The sequence below is a fragment of the Hyla sarda genome, chromosome 4 (genome assembly GCF_029499605.1).
Source record: "Hyla sarda isolate aHylSar1 chromosome 4, aHylSar1.hap1, whole genome shotgun sequence".
In the NCBI taxonomy this organism is placed as follows: Eukaryota; Metazoa; Chordata; class Amphibia; order Anura; family Hylidae; genus Hyla; species Hyla sarda.
In genome coordinates, this window is record NC_079192.1 from 297,617,694 (window position 1) to 297,643,025 (window position 25,332).

At 45.0% G+C, this 25,332-nt stretch overlaps 1 protein-coding gene across 1 annotated transcript; it reads right to left on the minus strand.

The window, feature by feature from the left end:
• Positions 1 to 17,857: 17,857 nt before the first annotated feature.
• EGR1 (early growth response 1) lies at positions 17,858 to 21,084 on the minus strand. The gene is made up of 2 exons (XM_056569405.1): positions 20,636 to 21,084; positions 17,858 to 20,192 (listed from the first exon to the last, which is right to left on the minus strand). Exons 1-2 carry the CDS (start codon positions 20,853 to 20,855, stop codon positions 18,904 to 18,906), a joined length of 1,509 nt encoding a protein of 502 aa, XP_056425380.1. The 5' UTR covers positions 20,856 to 21,084; the 3' UTR covers positions 17,858 to 18,903.
• Between the last annotated feature and the right edge of the window lie 4,248 nt (positions 21,085 to 25,332).

Here is a 25,332-nt window from a genome sequence, read left to right on the forward strand (position 1 = left end):
TACATACTATTCTGTTATCCTGTTGAGATTAAAAATTATTAAAACAAGCCTGCCAAAAACAACACCATTCCTTCATATGCAACTTATTCACATGATCATGTGTATTGAGATTTATTAATATCCCAAATTTTCTAACAAATCTGTGTATTTATTTCATTTTCAGAAAATATCAGATTTTCAGTTCTTGAATTATTGATAATTTCTTTAGGGTGAGATAGGATATAATGATATATAGATATTATGCTAACCTTTACCTTTGTCAAAAGGTGTAAATCCAAATCAGATTGGTATTTAAGTGTATAAATCCAAAGCAGATTGGTATAGAAGTAAAGAAAACGCTTTTGCAGTCACTTCCAGGCAGTGCAAGAGAGGTTGTATCTGGTAACTATAAAAGCAAATACAATAAGCGATTGTGTGAGCTGGTGATTGTTTGAAGTATACAAGTGTATACAAGTGGGTGTAGGTATAAAAGTGAGGGGGACTTAAAATTAAGGGACTTTAAATTCAGGAAGTTTAATTGAAACATTTGCTTCTGTTTTTTACTGTTAATATTTACAATCCCCAAAACCAAGATAGCCTCCATGTTGGAAAATGCAGTCTGGTGTACATCTTGCACAATGTATGCAATCCTTGAACAGCAGTTTGAGGGTGTATATTGTTGTGCAGCATGTGTGCAAGTTGTTCATTTGGAAGCCCAGATCCTGGATCTAGAGGAGCAACTGGCAACACTGAGATGTATTGACAACCCGGAGAGGAGTCTCCTGCTCACTGAGCAAGTACTCTCTGGGGTAGAGGTGGGGGAGGATAGTGGGACGGAGGTGCAGGACAGTCAGGCAGCTAGCTGGGTTACAGTTAGAAAACGGGGTAGAGGGAAAAGTGGAGGCTAGTTTTGAACTGGTATGCCCCAACAAGTTTGCCTGGTTGGCAGATGAGTGGAATGGCATTTTAGAGCTAGCAGTACTGCAGCAGATTCTGCCTCTGACCACCAGGGGGGTGTCTGCTCCAGTAAGGAGGGAAGGATGAGTGCAGGGCAGGCCAGACAGGTACTGGTAGTGGGGGACTCTATTATTAGGGGGACAGACAGGGCGATCTGTCACAAAGACCGGGATAGCCGAACAGTGTGTTGTCTTACTGGTGCTGGAGTTCAGCACATCGCGGATCTGGTGGACAGGTTGCTGGGTGGGGCTGGAGAGGACCCGGTGGTCATGGTACATATTGGCACCAATGACAAAGTAAGAGGTTGGTGGAGTATCCTTAAAAATTATTTCAGGGACTTAGGCCACAAGCTTAAGGTGAGGAGCTAGAAGGTAATGTTTTCCAAAATATTACTTGAACCACGAGCCACACCAGAGAGGCAGCGGGAGACCAGGGAGGTAAACAAGTGGCTCAGAAGCTGGTGTAGGAAGGAAGGGTTTGGGTTCATGGAGAACTGGGACGACTTTTCTGTTGGATACCGGCTCTAACATAGGGACGGGCTGCATCTCAATGGGGAGGGTGCAGCTGTGCTTGGAGAGGAGTGTTTCAACTAGGGAATGGGTGGGGGGAGGGAACCTACAACGTAGAGGGGGAAGATAGTGTAGATAGAGAGGGGGGACTTATTAATGTACTTTGGGGTGTAGTGGAGGGAGGGGTTAGAATAGTTAATAGGGATAGGCCTCATAGGGGGAAAAAAAACATACACCTTTGAATTGCATGTTGACTAATGCCAGAAGTCTGTCCAATAAAACTGACGAACTGGAGTTGATGATGTCTGAGGAGGATTATGACATAGTGGGTATAACAGAGACTTGGTTGGACGATAGCTATGACTGGGCGGTCAACATACAGTATTATAGTCTTTTCAGGAAGGATTGGCCAAAATGGAAAGGGGGAGGAGTTTGTCTTTATGTAAAGTCCAGTCTGAAGGCTGCACTGCGGGAGAATATACTGGAGGGAAACGATAATGTGGAGTAACTATGGGTAGAATTATATGGAGAGAAAAAATAAATCTGATAAGGTTTTGCTATAAGCCACCAAACATAATGGAAGAGGCAGGAGATCAGTTACTGAGGCAAATAAACAAGGCAGCAAATCAAAATGATGTGATAATAATGGGGGACTTTAACTATCTAAATATATACTAGGAGACTGAGACCTGTGAATCTCATAAAGGAAACAGGTTTCTGACTATAGCTAAAGACAAATATCTGTCGTAAATGGTGCAGGGCCTGACCAGAGGGGGCGCCCTACTAGACATAATATTAACCAACAGACCTGACAGAGTTACTAATGTGCAAGTAGAAAGAAACCTAGGAAATAGTGATCATAATATAAAACATTATAACTTGTTCTTCAATAAGGGAATCTCTCGAGGAGCCACAAAGGCAATGAACTTTAGAAAGGCAACGTTTGATAAACACAGAGAAGCCCTTAAAGGGGTACTCCGCCCCTAGACATCTTATCCCCTATCCAAAGGATAGGGGATAAGATGTCAGATTGCCGGGGTCCAGCTGCTGGGGACCCCGGGGATCACTGCTGCAGCACCCCGCTATCATTACTGCTCAGAGCGAGATCGCTCTGCACGTAATGACGGGCAATACAGGGGCCAGAGCATCGTTACGTCATGGCTCCGCCCCTCGTGACGTCACGGCCCGCCCGCGTCAATACAAGTCTATGGGAGGGGGCGTGGCGGTCGTCACGCCATCTGCCATACACTTGCATTAAGGGGACGGGCCGTGATGTCATGAGAGGCGGAGCCATGACATCACGCTGCTCCGGCCCCTGTATCGCCCGTCATTACGCACAGAGCGAACTCGCTCTGTGCAGTAATGATGGCGGGGTGCCGCAGCGGTGATCCCCGGGGTCCCCAGCAGCGGGACAGCGGCGATCTAACATCTTATCCCCTATCCTTTGGATAGGGGATAAGATGCCAGGGGCGGAGTACCCCTTTAACAATATAAATTGGGAGACTTTTAAAAATATCTTAGATTCTCACTGTAAGATATATATACCTTATGGAAATAAATGGGTCAGTAATAGAAGAAAACCAATGTGGATGAATAAAAATGTTAAGGGGCAATAAATGATAAAAATAAAGCATTTAAACTACTAAAACAGGACAGCAGTGAAGAAGCATCAAAAAGCTATAGAGGAAAATGTTAAATATGTAAAAAAAAATAAAACCGATAAAAGCCGTAAAAATAGAGACAGAAATAATTGCCAAAGAGAGTAAAACTATCCCCAAAATGTTATTTAATAATATATAAATAGCAAAAAGGTTAAAAATGTAAGTGTTGGCCATTTAAAAAAATGATGAGGAAGAAATTATAGACAGGGATCAGGAAAAAGCAAATATATTAAACACATTCTTTTCCACTGTATTTATAGAGGAAAAGGAAATTCCAGGTGAAATACAGTGTGATAAGGTAAACTCCCCAGTACAGGTCACCTGTCTAACCCAGGAAGAAGTACAGTGACGCCTACAAAAAAATCAAAATAGACAAATCACCAGGTCCAGATGGCATTCACCCCCATGTTCTAAAGGAATTAAGCAATGTAACAGACAGACCCCTATTTTTAATATTCAAGGACTCTATAGTGACAGGATCTGTTACCCAGGACTGGCGCATGGCAAATGTGGTGACAATATTTGGAACAAATGTATGACCCCATATCAGCATGGTTTTCTGAGGGATCGGTCCTGTCAAACTAACCTGATCAGCTTTTATAAGGAGGTGAGCTCCAGACTGGACCAGGGGGAATCACTGGATGTAGTATATCTCTATTTTTCCAAAGCATTTGATATGGTTCCACATAAAAGATTGGTGCATAAAATACAAAGGATTGGGCTGGGGGAGAATGTGTGTAAGTGGGTAAGTAACTGGCTCAGTGATAGGAAACAGAGGGTGGTTATTAATGGTACTTATTCTGATTGGGTGACTGTTACTAGTGGTGTACCACAGGGGTCAGTCTTGGGTCCTGTTCTATTTAATATATTTATTAATGACCTTATAGAAGGGTTGAATAGTAAAGTAGCAATCTTTGCAGATGATACTAAACTCTGTAAAGCGGTAAACACAATAGAGGACAGTGCACTGTTACAAATGTGCGGGGAGAACATGTGCGGGGAATTCCGCCCCAGGGTCTGATGGGTTCTCATTTGATTTTTATAAAAGATTTCATGGGTCTCTGTTGCCCTGCTTGTTGGAGATTATTAATGAATCCTTGGAAAGAGGGGCTATGACCCCTTCAATGTCTGAAGCAGTGATAATATTGATCCCCAAGAAGGGGGGCAACAGGGAAAAGATGGAGAATTACCGTCCTATATCACTATTGAATACGGATTACAACATTTTAGCAAAATTATGGGCAGGAAGATTAAAAAAGGTTTTGGGTGAGATGATAGGGCAAGAACAAAGGGGTTTTATGGTAGGTAGGAATATGTTTTCCAATATACACAGGACATTCCTTAACATTCAAACACGTGGAGGGGATCCCCGCTCCATCCTGTCGTTGGATGCCAACAAAGCGTTCGACAGGGTGGAGTGGGGTTTCCTCTTTGGGGTGGTGGAAAGATTTAGTTTGGGTACTTTATTCTTTAAAGCTATAAAAATGGTTTATTCAGCTCCTATAGCAAAAATTAGTATTAATGGGAAATTTACGAATACGTTTTTTTTAAAAAGAGGTTAAAGACAGGGATGTCCGTTATCACCTTTATTATTTGCACTCTTTATAGAGCCACTAGCAGCTATGGTTAGGAACACAGAAGTCTTTCAAGGGTTTGGGGTACAAGGGGATAGAGAAAGAATGTTATTATATGCCGATGATGTGCTTTTGTTTGTTAGGAATCCGGTAGAGAAAGTACAGGAAGTGATTAGGTTAGTGGAAAAATTTGGATATTTCTCAGGAATGAAAATTAATTGGCAGAAGTCCGGTCTCATGCCTTTGGATGAAGAAATTGAGGTCCCTATTGGCCCTGTAAAAGTACTAAGACTTAATGATAGTTTGGAATATCTGGGTGTTAAGATCTCTAGCGCTGTCTTGGATTTTAAGAGATTAAATTTGGTACCTCTGTTGGGGAAGGTAAGGGGAAAGGTAAATACATGGAGGAAAATGAGATTGGGAATGGCAGATAGAATAGGACTGCTGAGAATGGTATTACTCCCCATGATAACACATTATTTGAGAGCTTCTCCCATATGGATTAAAAATATTTGGTTTAAAAAATTGGAAAGTATATTAAACAATCTTATATGGGGTGGAAAAAGAGTCAGGATCAAGAGTCAATATTTGTACCATCCCTTAGAGGAAGGAGGGCTGGGTCTCCCTAATTTTCAGCAATAGTTCATAGCATCCCAACTAACATTGGTTATTCAAGAGCAACAAACACTGTTGGATTATTTGAAAAGGGGGTGTAAGAAATATGGGTCCATATGGGAGTGGTTGGAGAGTGGGAGTTTGAAGAAGGGTGTAGAAGAGGAGAACATAGCTAAAGATTTATTGGTACAAGTATGGGATAGTATGAAGTCAGCAACAGGGATAATGAGTAGTGTGTGGTGTACCCCATTATGGGAAAATGAGAACTTCCCAGAAATAAAGAAAATCGCAGAATATGTGAATTGGGAAGATAAAGGAATTAGGTTGTTAGAGCAGGTTTGCACAAATGGGGAAATAATAGATTGGGAATGTTTGAGTGAACGCTTTAATCTAAAAAATACTAATTACTTTGGTTATGTACAGTTAAAAGACGCTTTGGGACAGGAAGAACCGAGAGGGAAATTAAAGGTAGGGTGTTATCACATTACAGAATATATTAAGTGCACAGGGGGGGGGGGGGGGGGGGAAAGAAAATAATGAGTACTTTATATAAAATGTTAGGCCAGAAGGGTTGGGTGGACTTAGTCAAACGGTTAGGACAGGCACTTGATATAGGTGGAATTTCAGAAGAAGAGTGGAAATTGGTGTTAAAGAATATTAGAAGAACAACGATCAATGCAAATAATAGGGTGTCTTTTTTGATGTTAGTATATCGGGCACAGTACTCACCGCGATTTTTGTATAAAATTAATGTTAGGGAAAATGCACAATGCCCCAAGTGTGGGTTTGAGGGAAGTAATTGGTTACATATGGTATGGAATTGCACGAAGTTGCTAAAATTTTGGAGTGTAGTGTTTGAAACTATTAAAGCTAGAATAGGTGTGGTATTGCTCTTTGATCCTAAGGTTGCAATTTATGGACTAGGAACAATGGGAACTAAGCATACTGATCTCATACTTGGAGTATTAGGAGTGGCAAAGAATTTGATTCTTAGGAAATGGTTGGCCCCAGCGGTTCCATCAAGGGAAGAATGGTTAGGAGGTATAAATAAGGTTAGAACTTATGAGTTGTTGTGGTTCAAGGACAGTGAAAGAAATAAAAAAAATCGAGAATAAATGGCTAACCTGGGAGAAAGGAGAAAGCAGATAGTGAAAAGGAAAAAAGAGTAAGAGGAGTAGGGAAAGGAAGGAAGTCAATGGATTTCGAGCAGGCTGTCTTAAGGGGAGGGAGGGAGGGAAAAGGGAGGGGGAGGGGTTTAGTTTTTTTGTTTTTTTGCTTTGTGATAATGATGTAAGCATTAATGGACTTTGTATGTATTAAATTTATGATAAAAAAAAGAAAAAAAAAGACCTTGTAGAGGGGTTGAATAGTAAAGTAGCAATCTTTGCAGATGATACTAAACTCTGTAACGTGGTCAACACAATAGAGGACAGTGCACTATTACAAATGGATCTGTATAGGTTGGAGGTTTGGGCTGGGAAGTGGCAGATGAGGTTCAATACTGATAAATGTAAGGTAAAGCACATGGGGAAGAAAAATCCGGGCTGGGATTATGTATTAAATGGGAGCACACTTGGGACGACTGATGTGGAAAAGGACTTAGGAGTCTTAGTTAATAGTAAATTTAGCTGTAGTGACCAGTGTCGGGCAGCTGCTGCCAAGGCTAATAAAATCATGGGGTGCATCAATAGGGGCATAGATGCCCACAACAAGGAAATAATTCTACCGCTGTACAAATCACTAGTCAGACCACACATAGAATACTGTGTACAGTACTGGGCACCAGTGTACAAGAAAGATATAGTGGAGCTGGAGAGGGTTCAAAGATGGGCAACCAGAGTAATACGGGGAATGGGAGGACTACAGTACCCAGAAAGATTATCAGAATTAGGGTTATTTAGTTTAGAAAAAAGAAGGTTTAGGGGAGACCTAATAACTATGTATAAATGTATCAGGGGTCCGTACAGAGATCTCTCCCATGATCTATTTATACCCAGGACTGTATCTATAACAAGGGGGGCATCCACTACGTTTAGAGAAAAGAAGGTTTCTATACCAGCCAGAGGCGTACCTAGAGCATTTGGCACCCGGGTGCGGACCCTTTGTTTGGCACCCCCCCCCCCCCCCACACACACACGCACCCCCCCTTAATTACATCCCCTCCCTCCCCCCAGGAGCGGACTGACAAAACTCGGGGCCCCCGGACCAAAAAAAAAGCAAGGGCCCCTGCAGCTCGTTAATCTTCTGCCACACTCCTATTCCACCCAAATCCCACACACAATAAACTAAAATTTATATATGTAAGAAACACTTTAACGTAGGTAAATTTCTATAACCAATAATACTGGTATATAAGGAGTAAATATATACCACCACACAATAACTGTATAATACCGCCATACTGTATAAAACCACTATATACAGACCAGTATACTATACAGGATCTGTATACAATATAAGTGATCATATACAGGACCATATGGCGGTAGATATCAGCTGTACACAGGATGTATATACCATATAAGTGATTATATACAGGACCATATGGCGGTAGATATCAGCTGTACACAGGATCTGTATACCATATAAGCGATTACAGTTACATTTTGGGACTCACAATTACGTATTTTCTGATCAGCGGCATCCTCTTTCCTTTTCTTCTCCGTCCGGATAAGACCGCCATGTGGATCTCTTAACATCTGCAGGAAAAACATGTCAGACTCTGCATATTTTCAGTGCCCTCCTCTACTCAATCTTCCCATCTATAGGCCCACAAACTGTAATAATGCCCTCCTTGGTGTCCTGCACAGTAAAAGGGCAGGTAGGTAGGTAGCCAGGTAACCCCCTCAGAGTTACACCCCCCCCTCTTTCCCATTGGTATATGCAGAGCTAAACCCCCCACCCCCTCTTCCCCATAGGTATATGTAGAGCTACACCCCCCCACTCTTTCCCATAGGTATATGAAGAGCTACACCCCCCCCCCCCCCCCTCTTTCCCATAGGTATATCTAGGGCTGGGCGGTATACCGGTTCATACCGAATACCAAATTTTTTGGGCTGCACAATATGGATTTTCCCCCATACTGCAATACCGGTTGGGCCCCTCCCCCCGGGAATGTATTATCAGCCTAGCACAGCGCTGTCCCCACATCGGGGATCTAATCCTATGTTATCCGCCAGCACTGTTCTGCTCCCCCCAATTAATGATCAGCCCAGCTGGGTACTACTCACATATGTCAAGCACTGCCCTCCTCTTTGTGGGGGGCCGCCGGGCGCTGGAACTCTATACTGTACGCCAGTGGTCTCCAACCTGCAGACCTCCAGATGTTGCAAAACTACAACTCCCAGCATGCCCGAACAGCCGGCGATGGAACTCTCTGTACGCCAGTGGTCTCCACCCTGCGGACCTCCAGTTGTTACAAAACTACAACTCCCAGCATGCTCGGACAGCCAACGGCTGTCCGGGCATACTGGGAGTTGTAGTTTTGCAACAGCTGGAGGTCCACAGGTTTGAGACCACTGCTGTACGCTGTATACCTATGCCCGGGCTGCAAAAGATACAGAAAATAAACTTTTAACTCACCCACGTCGCTGGGGACGGGAACGCCGGACAGCCGTCAGCCTATCACCGGCCAGAGCGATGCCCCGCACCTGCCAGTGATAGGCTGAGCCCACTGTCATATATGAAGCCGTATACAGCGTACAGTAGTGGTCTCCAACCTGCGGACCTCCAGCTGTTGCAAAACTACAACTCCCAGCATGTCCGGGCATGCTGGGAGTTGTAGTTTTGCAACAACTGGAGGTCCGCAGGTTGGAGACCACTGGCGTACAGTGAGTTCCATCGCCGGCGGGCCCCCAACAAAGAGGAGGAGGGCAGTGCTTGACATATGTGAGTAGTACCCCGCTGGGCTGATCATTAATTGGGGGGAGCAGAACAGTGCTGGCGGGTAACATGATTTTGGGGGGGGGTGGGGTGGAGAAGCCGAACACCGCGCGCGGGTCACATGATAGGGGCGGGGGGGGGGGGGGGGGCTGAACAGCGCTGGCGGGCCAATTGATTTTGGGGGGGGGGGGGATATCGTTATATACCGTGGAACCACCGTAAGTTAAAAAAATACCATGATACACATATATGGTCATACCGCCCAGCCCTAGGTATATGCAGAGCAACCCCCCCTCTCCCCCCCCTTCCCTAGAGGTATATGCAGAGCACCCCTCCCCCTCCCCTATATGTAAATGCAGAGCACCCCTTTCCCCCATCTTCCCTATAGGTAAATGCAGAGCACCCCCCCTCTCTCCCCCTTCCCTATAGGTAAATGCAGAGCACCCCCCCCCTCCCTCTCTCCCCTTTCCCTATAGGTAAATGCAGAGCACCCCCCACCTCTCCCCCCCTTCCCTATAGGTAAATGCAGAGCACCCCCCCCTCTCCCCCCCTTCCCTATAGGTAAATGCAGAGCACCCCCCCCTCTCCCCCCCTTCCCTATAGGTAAATGCAGAGCACCCCCCCCTTCCCTATAGGTAAATGCAGAGCACCCCCCCCCTTCCCTATAGGTAAATGCAGAGCACCCCCCCCCTTCCCTATAGGTAAATGCCGAGCAACCCCCCTTCCCCATAGGTAAATGTAGAGCAAAAAAAATAAATAAAAAAGGATGCTCACCTGATATCCCACGCAGCGATCTCCTCAGCTGCAGGGCCCGCGTCTTCTCCCCTCCACAGTACAGGCGCTGATGAGTGATGTCACCGGCGCCTGTACTGCGTGCTGCGTGGGGGCGGAGGTCACGTCTCCTCTGTGTAGCTGCAGATGCGGCTCACAGAGGGGACGCCTTCTCCTGTATGTGCGTGTATCGCGCATACAGGAGAAGGCACCGCTGTCTGCTGGGGATCTGGGACAAGTGTCCCGGACCTCAGCAGCGGCGGCGGCGGGTCAGTCCGCCCCTGGCACCCCCCTTGAGAGTGGCACCCGGGGCGGGCCGCACCCCCCGCCCCCCCCCTTGGTACGCCACTGATACCAGCACAGATGGAGGTTTTTACTGTAAGAGCAATGAGACTGTGGAATTCTCTGCCTGAGGAGGTGGTCATGGTGAACTCGGTAAAAGAATTCAAAAGAGGCCTGGATGCATTTTTGGAGAATAACATTACAAGTTGTGGATACTAGATTTATAGGGACAGAACGTTGATCCAGGGAATTATTCTGACTGCCATATTTGGAGTCGGGAAGGTATTTTTACCTCTAGTATGAGCCTTTTTTGCCTTCCTCTGGATCAACTCAGTAGGGACTCATTAAAGGGGTACTCCGCCCCTGGCATCTTATCCCCTATCCAAAGGATAGGGGATAAGATGTTAGATTGCCGCGGTCCCGCTGCTGGGGACCCCGGGGATCGCTGCTGCGGCACCCCGCCATCATTACTGCACAGAGCGAGTTCGCTCTGTGCGTAATGACGGGCGATACATGGGCCGGAGCAGCGTGACGTCATGGCTCCGCCCCTCATGACATCACGGCCCGTCCCCTTAATGCAAGTCTATGGCAGGGGGCGTGACGACCACCATGCCCCCTCCCATAGACTTGTATTGACGGGGGCGGGCCGTGACATCATGAGGGGCGGAGCCGTGATGTAACGATGTTCCGGCCCCTGTATTGCCCGTTATTACGTGCAGAGCGATCTCGCTCTGCGCAGTAATGATAGCGGGGTGCTGCAGCAGCGATCCCTGGGGTCCCCAGCAGCGGGACTGCTGCGATCTAACATCTTATCCTCTATCCTTTGGATAGGGGATAAGATGTCTAGGGGCGGAGTACCCCTTTAAGGATATAGGTTGAACTTGATGGACTCTGTTTTTTTTTTCAACCTTATGAACTATGTTACTATGTTAAAAGAACATTCCAATGTCCTGTCTTGTATGTGCATCTGTGCAGTCATTTAGCATATTAATTAACCACTATTTACATCCTGATTGTGTTGATTATGCAAATTGCTGTACCATTCTACTATTTTACCTCAGTATCAGAGAATAGCAGTAAAATTTCAGCAGTACTTCCAATAACATGTGTAAACACAGCCTTACCTATAAAACGTGTTGCTCTGGTACAGTCATCTCCAACCTGTTACTCTCAAGCCACTGCTAAAGGTTCTGCAGGTTGGGAGTTGCAGTTTCACAGGAGCTAGAGATGGTATCAAGGCTGTTTTGACATGTAAATGAATCTAGCTAGTTATTACACGAGTAGACACCATGAAATCTGTAAAAGAAAATGGATATTATCAATATATGATATCAGCCAATAGTTCTCCTATACCCTCTGTGAGTCAAAATGCAGAATATTAAGGTACTGGCTTTTTAGGTCTTCTAGGATATATAAATAAAATACTATTTGGAAGCAATAATGATTTAAATATATACAGACATTTATTAGCACAAAAATATTCTAAAAAAAATAAAAGATATATATATATTTGTCTAAAAGATGCCACAGGGCCCTTGTGGCTGCTAGAGAGAATCAATATACTCCGAGATAAGATACAATAAAATAAAAACTGTAAATATATTATATTGGAGCATATTATATTTATTTTTATTTCACCATTAATATATTTCTATATCTACTTAGATTAACATTGCCAATAGTATTTAATTTATATATCCTGAAAGACCTAGAGCATCATTACCCTGATTTTCTGGTTTATATACGATAAGCATTAGACCAGTGGTTCTTAACCTTGTTGGAGGTCCTGAACCCCACCAGTTTCATATGCGCATTCACTAAACCCCTCTTAATTGGAAAAATAAAATATAATTTTTTCAAATTCAAAACATAGGAGGTATATATTTAAGTATATATGTATACATAGGTGCACAAAATGAACAAAACCATGAAAACATGATTTTCACACAAAAACATAATGAATATTTACTGCCAATCAGTGTGACTTCTGCTGTTGTCTTTCAGAGACCAGTTCAGAAATGTGCGACTTTACCTTTTCTCATGTCATTTTCATAACAATGGCAGTGTTCCCCCACATTAGGCAGGCATTGTTCCCCCACATTAGGCAGGCAGAGTTCCCCCCACATTAGGCAGATAGTGTTCCCCCCACATTAGGCAGGCAGTGTTCCCCCATATTAGGCAGACAGTATTCCCCCACATTAGGCAGACAGTGTTCCCCCACATTTGGCAGACAGAGTTCCCCCACATTAGGCAGGCAGTGTTCCCCCACATTAGGCAGGCAGTGTTCCCCCACATTAGGCAGGCAGTGTTCCCCCACATTAGGCAGGCAGAGTTCCCCCACATTAGGAAGGCAGTGTTCCCCCACATTAGGCAGGCAGAGTTCCCCCACATTAGGCAGGCAGTGTTCCCCCACATTAGGCAGGCAGAGTTCCCCCACATTAGGCAGACAGTGTTCCCCCACATTAGACAGACAGGGTTCCCCCATATTAGGCAGGCAGTGTTCCCCCACATTAGGCAGGCAGTGTTCCCCCACATTAGGCAGAGTTCCCCCACATTAGGCAGGCAGTGTTCCCCCACATTAGGCAGGCAGAGTTCCCCCACATTAGGCAGACAGAGTTCCCCCACATTAGGCAGACAGTGTTCCCCCACATTAGGCAGGCAGAGTTCCCCCACATTAGGCAGGCAGAGTTCCCCCACATTAGGCAGGCAGTGTTCCCCCACATTAGGCAGGCAGTGTTCCCCCACATTAGGCAGAGTTCCCCCACATTAGGCAGGCAGAGTTCCCCCACATTAGGCAGGCAGAGTTCCCCCACATTAGGCAGACAGAGTTCCCCCACATTAGGCAGACAGAGTTCCCCCACATTAGGCAGGCAGTGTTCCCCCACATTAGGCAGGCAGTGTTCCCCCACATTAGGCAGGCAGTGTTCCTCGACATTAGGCAGGCAGTGTTCCCCCACATTATGTAGGCCAGTGGTCTTCAACCTGCGGACCTCCAGATGTTGCAAAACTACAACTCTCAGCATGCCCGGACAGCCAACGGCTGTCCGGGCATGCTGGGAGTTGTAGTTTTGCAACATCTGGAGGTCCACAGGTTGAAGACCACTGATGTAGGCAGTGTTCCCCCACAGACATACAGCCTCCAGCCATATACAGTGTATGGCTGAAGGCTGTATGCCTGTGTACTGCCCACTTCAGTGCTCCGACCACAGCTCCGGCTATAGCAGTAGGTCTCGGGACTGGTGGTCGGAGCACCGAAGTTGACATGCCGCTGGTCACTTACCAAGCTGGCCAGCGCGCGTCTTCCTCCTTCTCTATCCTCCGGTCCTCGGCGCCTTCGTTTCCATGGGTGCACACACGGGACATCAGTGACGTCCCGGTGTGCACTATGTCCCGGCGGCCCTACGTTTTTAAACTTAACGCGGGGCCACAGGGAGTTAATAGTGATGGGGGGAATTGCCCCGTCGCTACAGGACGGGCAAACACTGCTCGGGGCCCAGGGCCAGTTCAGGGCCCCAAGCAATTGCTTGGTTTGCCTGTCATGTTGTGATCTCCCCTGCCGAACCCCCGGGACTGACTCACTGAACCCCTGGGGTTCGATCGAACCCAGGTTAAGAACCACTGCATTAGACCATTCGGTAACACAAATGGGCCTCATGTGGCTTAAGGCTCAGTTGAAACATTGTTAACTCATTAAAGTTTGATTCAGGTTAGTCTTCTGCTAGGAAATGACAGAAGCTATGTCCTTTCAGACAGGAGTGAGCACAGAGGAGTCCTATCAGACAGGAAAGAGCACAGAGGAGTCCTATCAGACAGGAGAGAGCACAGAGGAGTCCTATCAGACAGGAGAGAGCACAGAGGAGTACAATCAGACAGGAGAGAGCACAGAGGAGTACAATCAGACAGGAGAGAGTACAGAGGAGTACTATCAGACAGGAGAGAGCACAGAGGAGTCCTATCAGACAGGAGAGAGCACAGAGGAGTCCTATCAGACAGGAGAGAATACAGAGGAGTCCTATCAGACAGGAGAGAGCACAGAGGATTGCTATCAGACAGGAGAGAGCACAGAGGAGTGCTATCAGACAGGAGAGAATACAGAGGAGTACTATCAGACAGAAGAGAATACAGAGGAGTCCTATCAGACAGGAGAGAGCACTGAGGAGTCCTATCAGACAGGAGAGAGCACAGAGGAGTACTATCACACAGGAGAGAGCACAGAGGAGTCCTATCAGACAGGAGAGAGCACAGAGGAGTACTATCAGACAGGAGAGAGCACAGAGGAGTCCTATCAGACTGGAGAGAATACAGAGGAGTCCTATCAGACAGAAGAGAGCACAGAGGAGCCCTATCAGACAGGAGAGAGCACAGAGGAGCCCTATCAGACAGGAGAGAATACAGAGGAGTCCTATCAGATTGGAGAGAGCACAGAGGATTGCTATCAGACAGGAGAGAGCACAGAGGAGTCCTATCAGACAGGTGAGCACAGAGGAGTCCTATCAGACAGGACAGAGATCAGAGGAGTCCTATCAGACAGGAGAGAGCACAGAGGAGTCCTATCAGACAGGACAGAGCACAGAGGATTGCTAGCCCACCATCACTTACTGGACTTTGTCTATGCCTGTGCTTCAGCTTGGACAAAGCCATGATTGTATAAGCCATGATTTCTATAAAAAGAAAATCAAATTTTATTATGAAGTATATTAGAAAGGTTAATGTTTTACCAAGATATACAACATATAAAAAGTTTTTGTATCTGACAGTGCCCATTTAAGGGAAGTATCTATATTGTTATAATTCATTATTGCTAACATAATAGTACACAACTTTAAAGTGTATGCACTCAAATTGCTGACATGAAGCGGGGACAATGTAGTGGTCTAGTGATATTTGTAAGTAAATGTAAATATTAATATCCTTTGCACATATATGTAAATGTTTTGGTAGATTGTACATGTTATAAATATGTGATATAAAGCAGGGATCTTTTTTTCTGCTAGATTTCTCATCAGTTATTACTTTGAAGAAAGTTATAGAAATTCTGCAACCTAAGAAAACCACTGTAGCACTAGTACTAAAACGTAGCTTTTAATGCATATTCAGATAAAAATATTATACCCAAAAATTAACAAGAAGATATGTATACAATACAATAAGACTACGGGTTCATATACCAAAAATAATACTGAATCAAGTCAATATTGAGTACCTGGATCACATCTACTCGCAGCAATAAAGCAGGTCTAAAGGGAAAGAAATACTTATTTCCCTTTAGACTTGGGTGAAGAGCTATTGCTTTATTGCTGCGAGTAGATGTGATCCAGGTACTCAATATTGACTTGATTCAGTATTATTTTTGGTATATGAACCCCTAGTCTTACTGGTATTGTATACATATCTTCTTGTTTTGTATGTTTTGCTATGTTTTAGTACTAGTGCTACAGTGATTTTCTTTTCTTTTTGCATGGTAAGTTTCTCATGAAATTATCATTTTATCTAAGAGTTCTGTGATTGCAATCTGCAACCTAACATTTCTCATTTCAGGGAACAGAAAACTAAAGTCAACTATTTAGCAAGGAGAATAATGTTTAGTACCTTTTTAACGTGTGTAATGTTAAAATGTAACTCTGATGATGGTATGGCAGAAGGATAGTTATAGGTTAAATTCTCCTGGAAACTTTGTAGCTTGAGACTAGTGATCAGAATACAAATATTCTGGAAGTTTCATTCAAGTCTATGTATTCTATGTAGTCTACAAAGTTGCCGGGAGATTTAAACAGATATCCTGCCTCCAGATCGTCTTTGGAGTTACAGTTCAATAAAATACATTATATAAATGGTTGTACAGAAGTAAAGTAAAAAGTTTTGCAAACAGTCAGTAGTAAAACTGATGTAGCATATTAATAAAGGGACATCCTCATCTATTGTACTTATTCTGCACAAAGTAATGTATTCATTTGTTTAAGGAGCAACAGATTAAAGGAAAACTGTAACCAAATCGCCCCCTCACTAATCAGAGGTACTGGCTGGTAGTGCGGGGGACGCTGATCAATATGATGCCTACCATGCACGGATCCGCCCCGCTGTTCGCTCATTATCTTCATTATTCCAGATATGCAAATCATCTTCTAACTGGCATGGGCGGGGTTACTGCCCTTCATCTTGCACTGTGACGTCAGTGACGCTCGTCCGCAGCACTACGCGTCTTATGAATATTCATGCCCTCCATCCGTATCTCCCTCTCCTCCCCGCTCTGTATGTGACTCCACTGCCCATGTGCCATCTTCCTGTGTATACCTGGAAGTGGCCTCAGCGCAGTAGAGTCACAAACAGCGGAGAGGAGACGGAGGGCATGAATATGTATAAGCCGAGCGCTGCTGAGGGCCGAGCGGCGATGCCATCACAGTGCCAGATGAAGGCAGTAATCTTGCCCGTGCCAGTTAGAATATGATTTGCATATCTGGAATAATGAAGATAACGGGCGAACGGCGGGGCAAATCTGGGCATGGTAGGCATCATATTGATCAGCATCCCCCGCATTACCAGTCAGTACCTCTGGTTAGTGCGGGGAGGATTTGGTGACAATTTTCCTTTAATTTGTCCCTTTTTATGCAGTTACTTGCTTTTGCATGACTGTCCAATAAGCAGTGATAACATTACTTTGTTAAAAACAAATATATATATATATATAAATATATATAGAAAAAATATATAGGCAGCACACCACAGGTTGACTTCAAACAAAAATGGGATTTATTCCATGATGTGGGAGACTACGTTTCTCCAGCCTCACGCTGGCTTTCTCAAGTGCACTTGAGAAAGCCAGCGTGAGGCTGGAGAAACGTAGTCTCCCACATCATGGAATAAATCCTATTTTTGTTTGAAGTCTACCTGTGGTGTGCTGCCTATATATTTTTTCTATACATTGAGGAACCAGTGGACCGAGGTTCAGATGATGCGGGCACCCCGAATTCTTTTTTTCTATTTATTTCTGGAGGTGCTGTTCTTATTGGATATTTATAAATATATATATATATATATATATATATATATATATACACATATATATATATATATATATATATATATTACCTAATATTCTGCTCTCATGATGATAACCTGTGTGGAACACAGTAATGAGAAAGAGTAGAGGGATTGGGAAAGAGTAAAGGAGAACACTTGTACATGTGTGGTCTACATTGTATATTACTAATATTTGTTGTATCAGTACTATATAAATGTGTTTACCTTGTCAATGTACTTGTATTAATGTGAAGTAGTAATAATTGTCAAATCTCCTGCAAAATGTCACATATTATATATATCTGTGGCACAGTTTAGAATAGACAAGGCTTGCACTGCAGTCGACCTATAGATCCTGTGCGTGAGAAGCCTAGGATTTGGTCTCTCAGAACTCAGATGATGAGCTCACATTAATAGAACCACTGTGAGTGGACAACAGTGCAGTCCACTGTATATAAAACTGGTTCCAACCACACATCATACACATACATACAAGCTTTGTAATAACTCTTGTATGTCAAGAGCAAAAAGTGCAACAAGTTTGAAGTCATGAGAGTCCCTGATCCTTCAGAAACAGAACTTCATACAATAAAACACGTTGACTAAAGGGAATAATATATTTTCGATATTTTATTTTTTCTGAGGATATGTTGTACACCAAATATCCCATTGGCAGTAAAGCGCATTCAATGTGTTTTAAGCCAAACAGTCACTTTGTTTAAACAAACACAAATATAAAGTAAAAATAAAAACCACAAAATAATGAACTGCATGTTTATAACATACAAAATCCATGCCTACTCAGTAGGTAACAACATTCCATCTGTTGAATATATATTTATAAATTTACATTTGAATTACAAAAATAGACTTTGAGTTTTTGCTTACATTCTACATAAATGAAGCTGTGCTTCAGTTTCCTCTCTGTACCTTTTCAGGTCTTTTATACATTCTTTTAAGAATTCCCTTTCACCTTAAGGCTAGATGCAATGCATCAATACACGCAAATGCACGTGTCAAGACATCAGCAAGGCTTCACAAAAAGGCACCAAGTTACTGGAAACTAGATAAACTTTTTTTGTTTTTTGACGTATGTGAAAGTACCATCTGATGATATTTACAAAAACAAAACAAAATAACGTAAAAAGGATAAACAAAACGTTACTTTTACACATGCTTGAATACATAAGTGCTGATCCTCAAATAAGTCAAAGCCATGGTAGCATTATCACTAGATACCATTTACAGACGGCGTCCCTATTAATTTCAAATAATACCACATGAATATGCAAAGGGGGAAAAAAAATCACATCAAGAGTACAAAAAGAAACCAAAAACAAAAAAGCATAAAAAACGTAAACAAAACTTTGCACGTATACAATATACATTATGTATATAGTAAAAATCCCTTTATGCAAATAAAAGTTGATCTTTAAAAGGATCATGTTGAAATTATCTTAATTATTCATGCAAATTAAGTCTTTGAAAACAATGGGAAATTAAAATGGCAGTTTCTTAGGCATTTGAAGCTTATCAATTTACAATGGCCTTTCTTTTTGCTAGACAGTCTGTCATCAATAACTTCCCACTCCGGGACCAAGCTTTGGAAGTCTTCAGTTTGTGCCTATTTATTTTTGCACATGTCCTATCATATTCTCAACAGATTTCAATTGTCCTGGGAGAATATGTTACTGACATATCAGAAAGTGCTGAGGACACAGGTGAACTGAAGGAGTTGGTGACTATTGAAGATGGGAAGCTAGTTATACCTTGAACCTGGAAGGTTGTGGTAACAGATGGGTATGTAACGGCTGTGGAAGGAGATGGAAAAGAACTGTGGACTGGTGATGGGTAGGATGAAGACACTGGGGATGAGTAAGATGTTGGCACTGGGGATGGGTAAGATGTTGAAGCTGATGGAGAATAGGAAGAAATGGGGGATGCCACAGACACTGGTGTTGCCTTATCAGTCTTTTTGTCCTTTTGCCTCAAGTGAATTTTAGTGTGTCTCTTTCTCTCATCACTTCTTGCAAATTTCCTACCACAAATGTCACAGGCAAATGGCTTTTCCCCTGTATGTGTACGGATATGAGTTGTTAAATGGTCACTTCTGCTGAAATTCCTCATGCAAATGCGACACTGGAAGGGCTTTTGCCCAGTGTGAATACGGATGTGCCTTGTCAGTTCATCAGACCTGGAGAACCTTCTGTCACAAGACTCAACGGGACAGGCATAAGGTCTCTCATGAGGAGGGGTCTTACTGGGGCGATTGGGGTATTTCCGCATTCTGCTCGGTTTGATGAGCTGACTTTGATAAGTATTGTTATTGATACTCTTGAGTTCTTGGGAAACAGTCTGTGTTGCAAAGGCCTTGATGGTAGAAAGGGGTGTGAGAGAAGGCTGGTGGGGTCTGCTTTCGATAGATTGGAAAGGTTTCTGCTCTGAAGTTACCAGGCTGACATCTCCCTGTTGCTGTGGAAACAGGTAGTCTGGGATCATTGGCACCTGGAAACTGGTCTTGGTGATAGGATATGCAGGAGGTGGATACTGAATTGAAGATGTAGAAACATTCTGAAAAGACTGAGATGACTGGTCAGAGAAGATGTCTGTGCTTGAGTTAGGGAAGGTTGGTGCTGCAGAGTATATTGGGCTGCTGTCACTTGACTGAACAGAGCAGCTTAGAGGAGGACTCTGGGAAGAAGAAGATGATGCTGAGGAGGACGGTGAAGATGAAGGTGTTGAGGTGGGGGGTGGGTTTGCCATCCCCACTAGTCCACTGACAAGGCTGAACAGAGGCTCTGGCCATAAGGTGTTGCTGCTGTTGGGTGCAGGCTCCAGGGAGAAACGACCAGTGTATGTCAGAGATGGCAGCCTGGTGGTATGGTTGGCAAAGCTGGTCTCGATGGCAGATTTCTCAGCGTTCAGAGACATCTCAGAGAAGGCATCTGAAGTAAACAAACAAGAGGAGCGATTAGATTTGACAAAGCCATGGATCTGGGCTGTTCTCAGCATACACAAGCCTGACAGCTCTATTTATAGATGACAGAGTAGCATCTCCACTGACAGACACTGCAATATCCCTGGAAGGCCCAATGCACAATGCCTCCGCATGATCTGACGCAAACAGAATTCCCTGCCACAGGTTTAGTATTCAGTGCACAACCGACTGCCCATCCACTCGTCCTCATCTAACATCACATGCAGAAAAACATGGACCCCCACAGCCCCCTCCCAATCCATCCTAGATGACTGCTATGCATGCACGGATAACAACAGAGCAGGCACCTGCACAGAACATCCAAGCTATGCGCAGAATACAGATGTGTCATTACTATGCAGATGTGTAGTGATCTGACAGGTGTCCATGCTATGCCATGCTGATGCTTACCTGCTGCCAGGTGGTCGAAATTCTCGGCCCCCTCCCCAGGGGAGTTGAATCCGCTGCCCTCGGGGACTGTAGCGCCCAGGAACTGGGATCCCCCTGAGTTGAGCAGCATCATCTCTTCCAGTTTAGGGTAGTTATCCATGGTGGGAGAATGGGGGAATGAACTGAACGGGTCAGAGATCTGCAGAGGTGAGATGAGCATCTCTGCTTTGGCAGCTGCCATGAGGTCCTCGGGGATCCCTAGAGAAGCTGCCTCGGCATGCACACTGGGGGAGGACAGCTTGTCTCTCCCCGGCTCTGGGGCTGTGGACTTGGTGCACTGTGTGTTATGGGAATGGTGCTGATAATAATGGCTATTGTTGTTGTGCTGGCTGCGGCTGCTGCTGGGGTTGTCGCCGGTTCTGCTGCCCCCGCACGGCTCCCCCAGTCCTGCCTGATGGAATCTCTCGCGGCTCCCCGGGATCCGCTCCTATATAAAGGGTTCGTAGCTGTCTGAGCCCGCCCCCTCTGTGACGTACATGGCCATATATGGAGTGCAGGAAGCCCTTATTTGGAGGGAAGCTGGAGGACCCGTGACGTCGACTAGGAAGGGGGAAGACTGAGGATGGAACTCCGTGTATCCCTATGGAAAGACTGTCAGCTAGAGGCAACCCCGTCCCGGGGAGACCCCAGCGCTGGGCACCCGTTTGGGTACAGGGGAACAGGCATAGCAGTTCCCGGTTACCGGGCAGCGGGACCGGCAGCGGGCACACGGGCACCACCTCTTCCCCGCCTCCCCCGCCACCTTCCGGAAATCCCGGCCGGTGAGTCCATGTAAGGTGATGCCCATGTATGGCACGGTTCCGGCGGGGTTCCTTCCTGCTCCTTTTAAGGACTTTCCGGCTCCCTCCCTCTCCCTTTCTGTTTCACATGGAAAAAAAAAAAGTGCTGATGAGGTGCTGGAGCCTGCGAGCGGCGGGAGAGGAGGCTGCAGTGACCGCGCCGAGACTCCAGGGGCAGCCCAGGCCCAGCGGCGATCACCAGCAGAGGCTCTGCCCGCAGCCTTGGCATCTATAGCCGTGTACAATGCGCTGACAGACGCGGCGAGGCGCACATGTCGCTGGGGATCGCATCGGATTCCTTACAACAGTGGCGCAGGGTGTTGGGGATAGCCCGGGCACACGGATGGCATGTGCTGGCACCCTGGGTGCTGCTATATCTCTATTTATAAACATGCACAGAAAAGCTTTGGATTATTGTACAGTCCTGTGCTAGATAGTTCTTCCCTATGAGTCTGTTCACACCAAGCGTGTCCTCCAAGGCTTCTGACATGTGACACCTGTCACTCATCGGCTGTAATGCAATCTGATTGTCCTGGTGCATTTACACCACTTTGTGAGCCTCCAGCTGCCGGACCTGGCATATCTCTGCTAGATCTAGACAAAAACCAAATATCATTACAGCCAATAGGAGAGGGATGCCACTGTTATGTGCGCCCTGTTATTATAAAAAAACAACTTTTGACATGTCAGTTGGGATCTGAGTGGTCATTCCCCCTCCAAACTGTAGCTGGCTGAAGCACAGAGCAGGAACTTCACCCCCACCTCCCCAGTTGCGCATATATATATATATATATATATATATATATATATATATATAGCATATATCTTTTTGCACTAGACTGACATTGACAGATGCCAAAGGGTCACTTTTGGTCTCCACCTGGCAAGGTTATGGACATGTTCAGCATGCATGGTAGGAGCCGTCTTGGTATACATACTAGTGCTGGGCGGTATACCGGTTCATAACGAATACCCGTGTATTTTTTCTTTACGATATGAATCTCTCACAAACCGCAATACATAGAAACATAGAATGTGTCGGCAGATAAGAACCATTTGGCCCAATATACCATTTCCATAGCAACCAACTCCAATGCATGATGGAGCAGAGAAATGTCCGGCCGCACAGCGTCTCTGGGAAGTGTAGTCCGAGCCGCACTGAACTGACTGTAAGGTGCTGGGAGGGGACTACAACTCCCAATGGGCACGTGACTTCCGGGCGGGCACGGGAAACTCGAGCAGAACTGTGGAGACATGGAGGAGAGTTACCGGGCGGCCTGACCGAGACCCCAGTTACCATGGTGAGGACCCCCGACCACTGAGAAACTCGAGCAGAACTGCAGAGACATGGAGGAGAGTTACTGGGCAGCCTGACCGAGACCCCAGGTACCATGGTGAGGACACCCCCGACCACCTGACACTATACTGAGGACCCCCTGAAATACCATTAAATACCATGAAACCACCATAATTTAGAAAAATACTGTGATATCGGTTTATTAAAGCCAGCTTCAATTGCCATAGAACCAACAAGAGTGGATAGTACATGTTGTTAGAGTCAGCTGACCATATTTTCTCATTAAAAGGGGAACTACTGAAGGAAAGAAAATGTTTTCAAATCAACTGGTGCCAGACAGTTAAACAGAATTGTAAATTACATCTATTTAAAAAAATCTTAATCCTTTCAGTACTAAACTGCTGTATGTTCCAGGAAGTTGGGTAGTTCTCTCCAGTCTGACCACAGTGCTCTCTGCTGCCACATCTGTCCCCCGTTAGGAACTGTGCATAGCATGATTCAATCCCCAGAGCAAACCTCACCTGCTCTGGACAGTTCCTGACACAGACAGAGATGGCAACAGAGAGCCCTGTGGTCAGAGTGGAAAGAATTACACAACTTCCTCTATCATACAGCAGCTAATATGTACTGGAAGGATTAAGATTTTTAAATAGCAGTAATTTACAAATCTGTATAACTTTCTGGCACCAGTTGTTTAAAAACATTCCCCCCCCCCTCTGGAGTACCCCTTTAAGATAAAAGGCAGCTAATACCCATGGAGGATTATTTATTATATTGCTACACTTGTTTCTATGAGAAGAACACTTAAGAATACATTGGATATTAATGGCAAGGTAATGTCCTATACGTTACAATAACGCCACTACTAGCCTGACAGAATGGCCATTGCTGTGACATATTTCATTGTTAAAGGCTAATGTATGGACATCTTAGTGTGAATCTAACAAACCGCTGAGACCTTTCAGAAAAAGGCATTCTAGGGAAAACATGAGCTTTGATCCATAGCGAGTGCTAGCATGACACTGTTATGGGCACAATGCCAATTTAGCTTTTTTCAATCCATGGGCTTTCTCAGTAGTAAGTCAAATGAAATAAACGGCTGTCAGTTCCTCCATTCTATTGATCAGTAAGGCTGGGTTCACATATATCTGGCGTCCGGCATAGTTTTCCTCCGGCGTGTACCAGAAAGAAACTGATGCTAAGTCTGATCCCATTCATTTGAATGGGACAGTTCACAATCATCCAGCGTCTTAATTTTGACGGTTTGCCGTACAACACCAGACGTGGGAATGCAGCTTGCTGTCCAGTGCCAGAAACAATGGACGCTGGATGCCATACAACATGACATTTCTAAAACAGCAATCCAAAAACACCCATAGAGAAAATGCATAAATGCCACTTCTAAACTTTGGGTGGGAGCTGCAGTTTTGAACATGAATGGAGGTTCACTTTGATACATTTTTGACAATAGGAATGGTAGTAGGGGCTGTTCATTATTTTTATTTTTTTTTTTTTTTAAATAACTTTGTAAAGTCTTATGGTCAAAATTTCAATAAAGTATTTAGGTATAAGTGCAATGTTTCAAGAGGCTGAAAAGGAACTTTTCACCAGGTTTGACCCACTATAGCCAGCAGCAACACATTATAGCTGCAAAGTTTAGGTTCCTATGATGCCTGGATATCCTCCTATTCGTCTGTAAAAGGGGAGAAAACAACTTTAGAAAATCTCCCTCGCTGTAAGTAAATGATGCTCAACTAGTCATTTGGTTGTGCAGCTACTCAAAATAATCACTGTAATCTCACCTATGCTATCTTTTATCAGGCCTCTCTCTTAGGGCTGGGCGGTGTACCGGTTCATACTGAATACCGACATTTTTGTGCTGCACGATATGAATTTTAACCCATACCGCAATACCGGTTGGGCCCCTCCCCCTTGCAAATGAATGAGCACAGCGCTGCGCTGTCCCCACATCGGGGAACTAATCACAAGTCCCCCGCGAGCGCTGTTCTGCCCCCCAATTATCAGCCCAGCTCTGTCCCCATCGGGCTAAATACTGATGTCACCCGCATGCGCTGCCCTCCTCATCCTCATGTTTGTTGCGGCCGCCGGCGCTGACACTCTATACCAGTGGTCTTCAACCTGCCAACCTCCAGATGTTGCAAAACTACAACTCTCAGCATGCCCGGACAGCCGTTGGCTGTCCGGGCATGCTGGGAGTTGTAGTTTTGCAACATCTGGAGGTCGGCAGGTTGAAGACCACTGCTCTATATTGTGTGGTATCCCTATGCCTGGGCTGCAAAAAATAAACAAAATAAACTTTAACTCACCTCCCGTTGGTCCGGTACCGTCCTCATCTGCTTCCTAGTGAATGGAACGTCGGACAGCCGTCAGCCTATCACCGGCCACAGCGATTTTCTGCCTCGGCCGCTGATAGGCTGAGCCCACAGTCATGTAAGAAGCCGCCCATAGCTTCTTACATGACAGTGGGCTCAGCCTATCAGCGGCCGAGGCGGAACATCGCTGCGGCCGGTGATAGGCTGACGGCTGTCTGACGTTCCATTCACTAGGAAGCAGATGAGGAC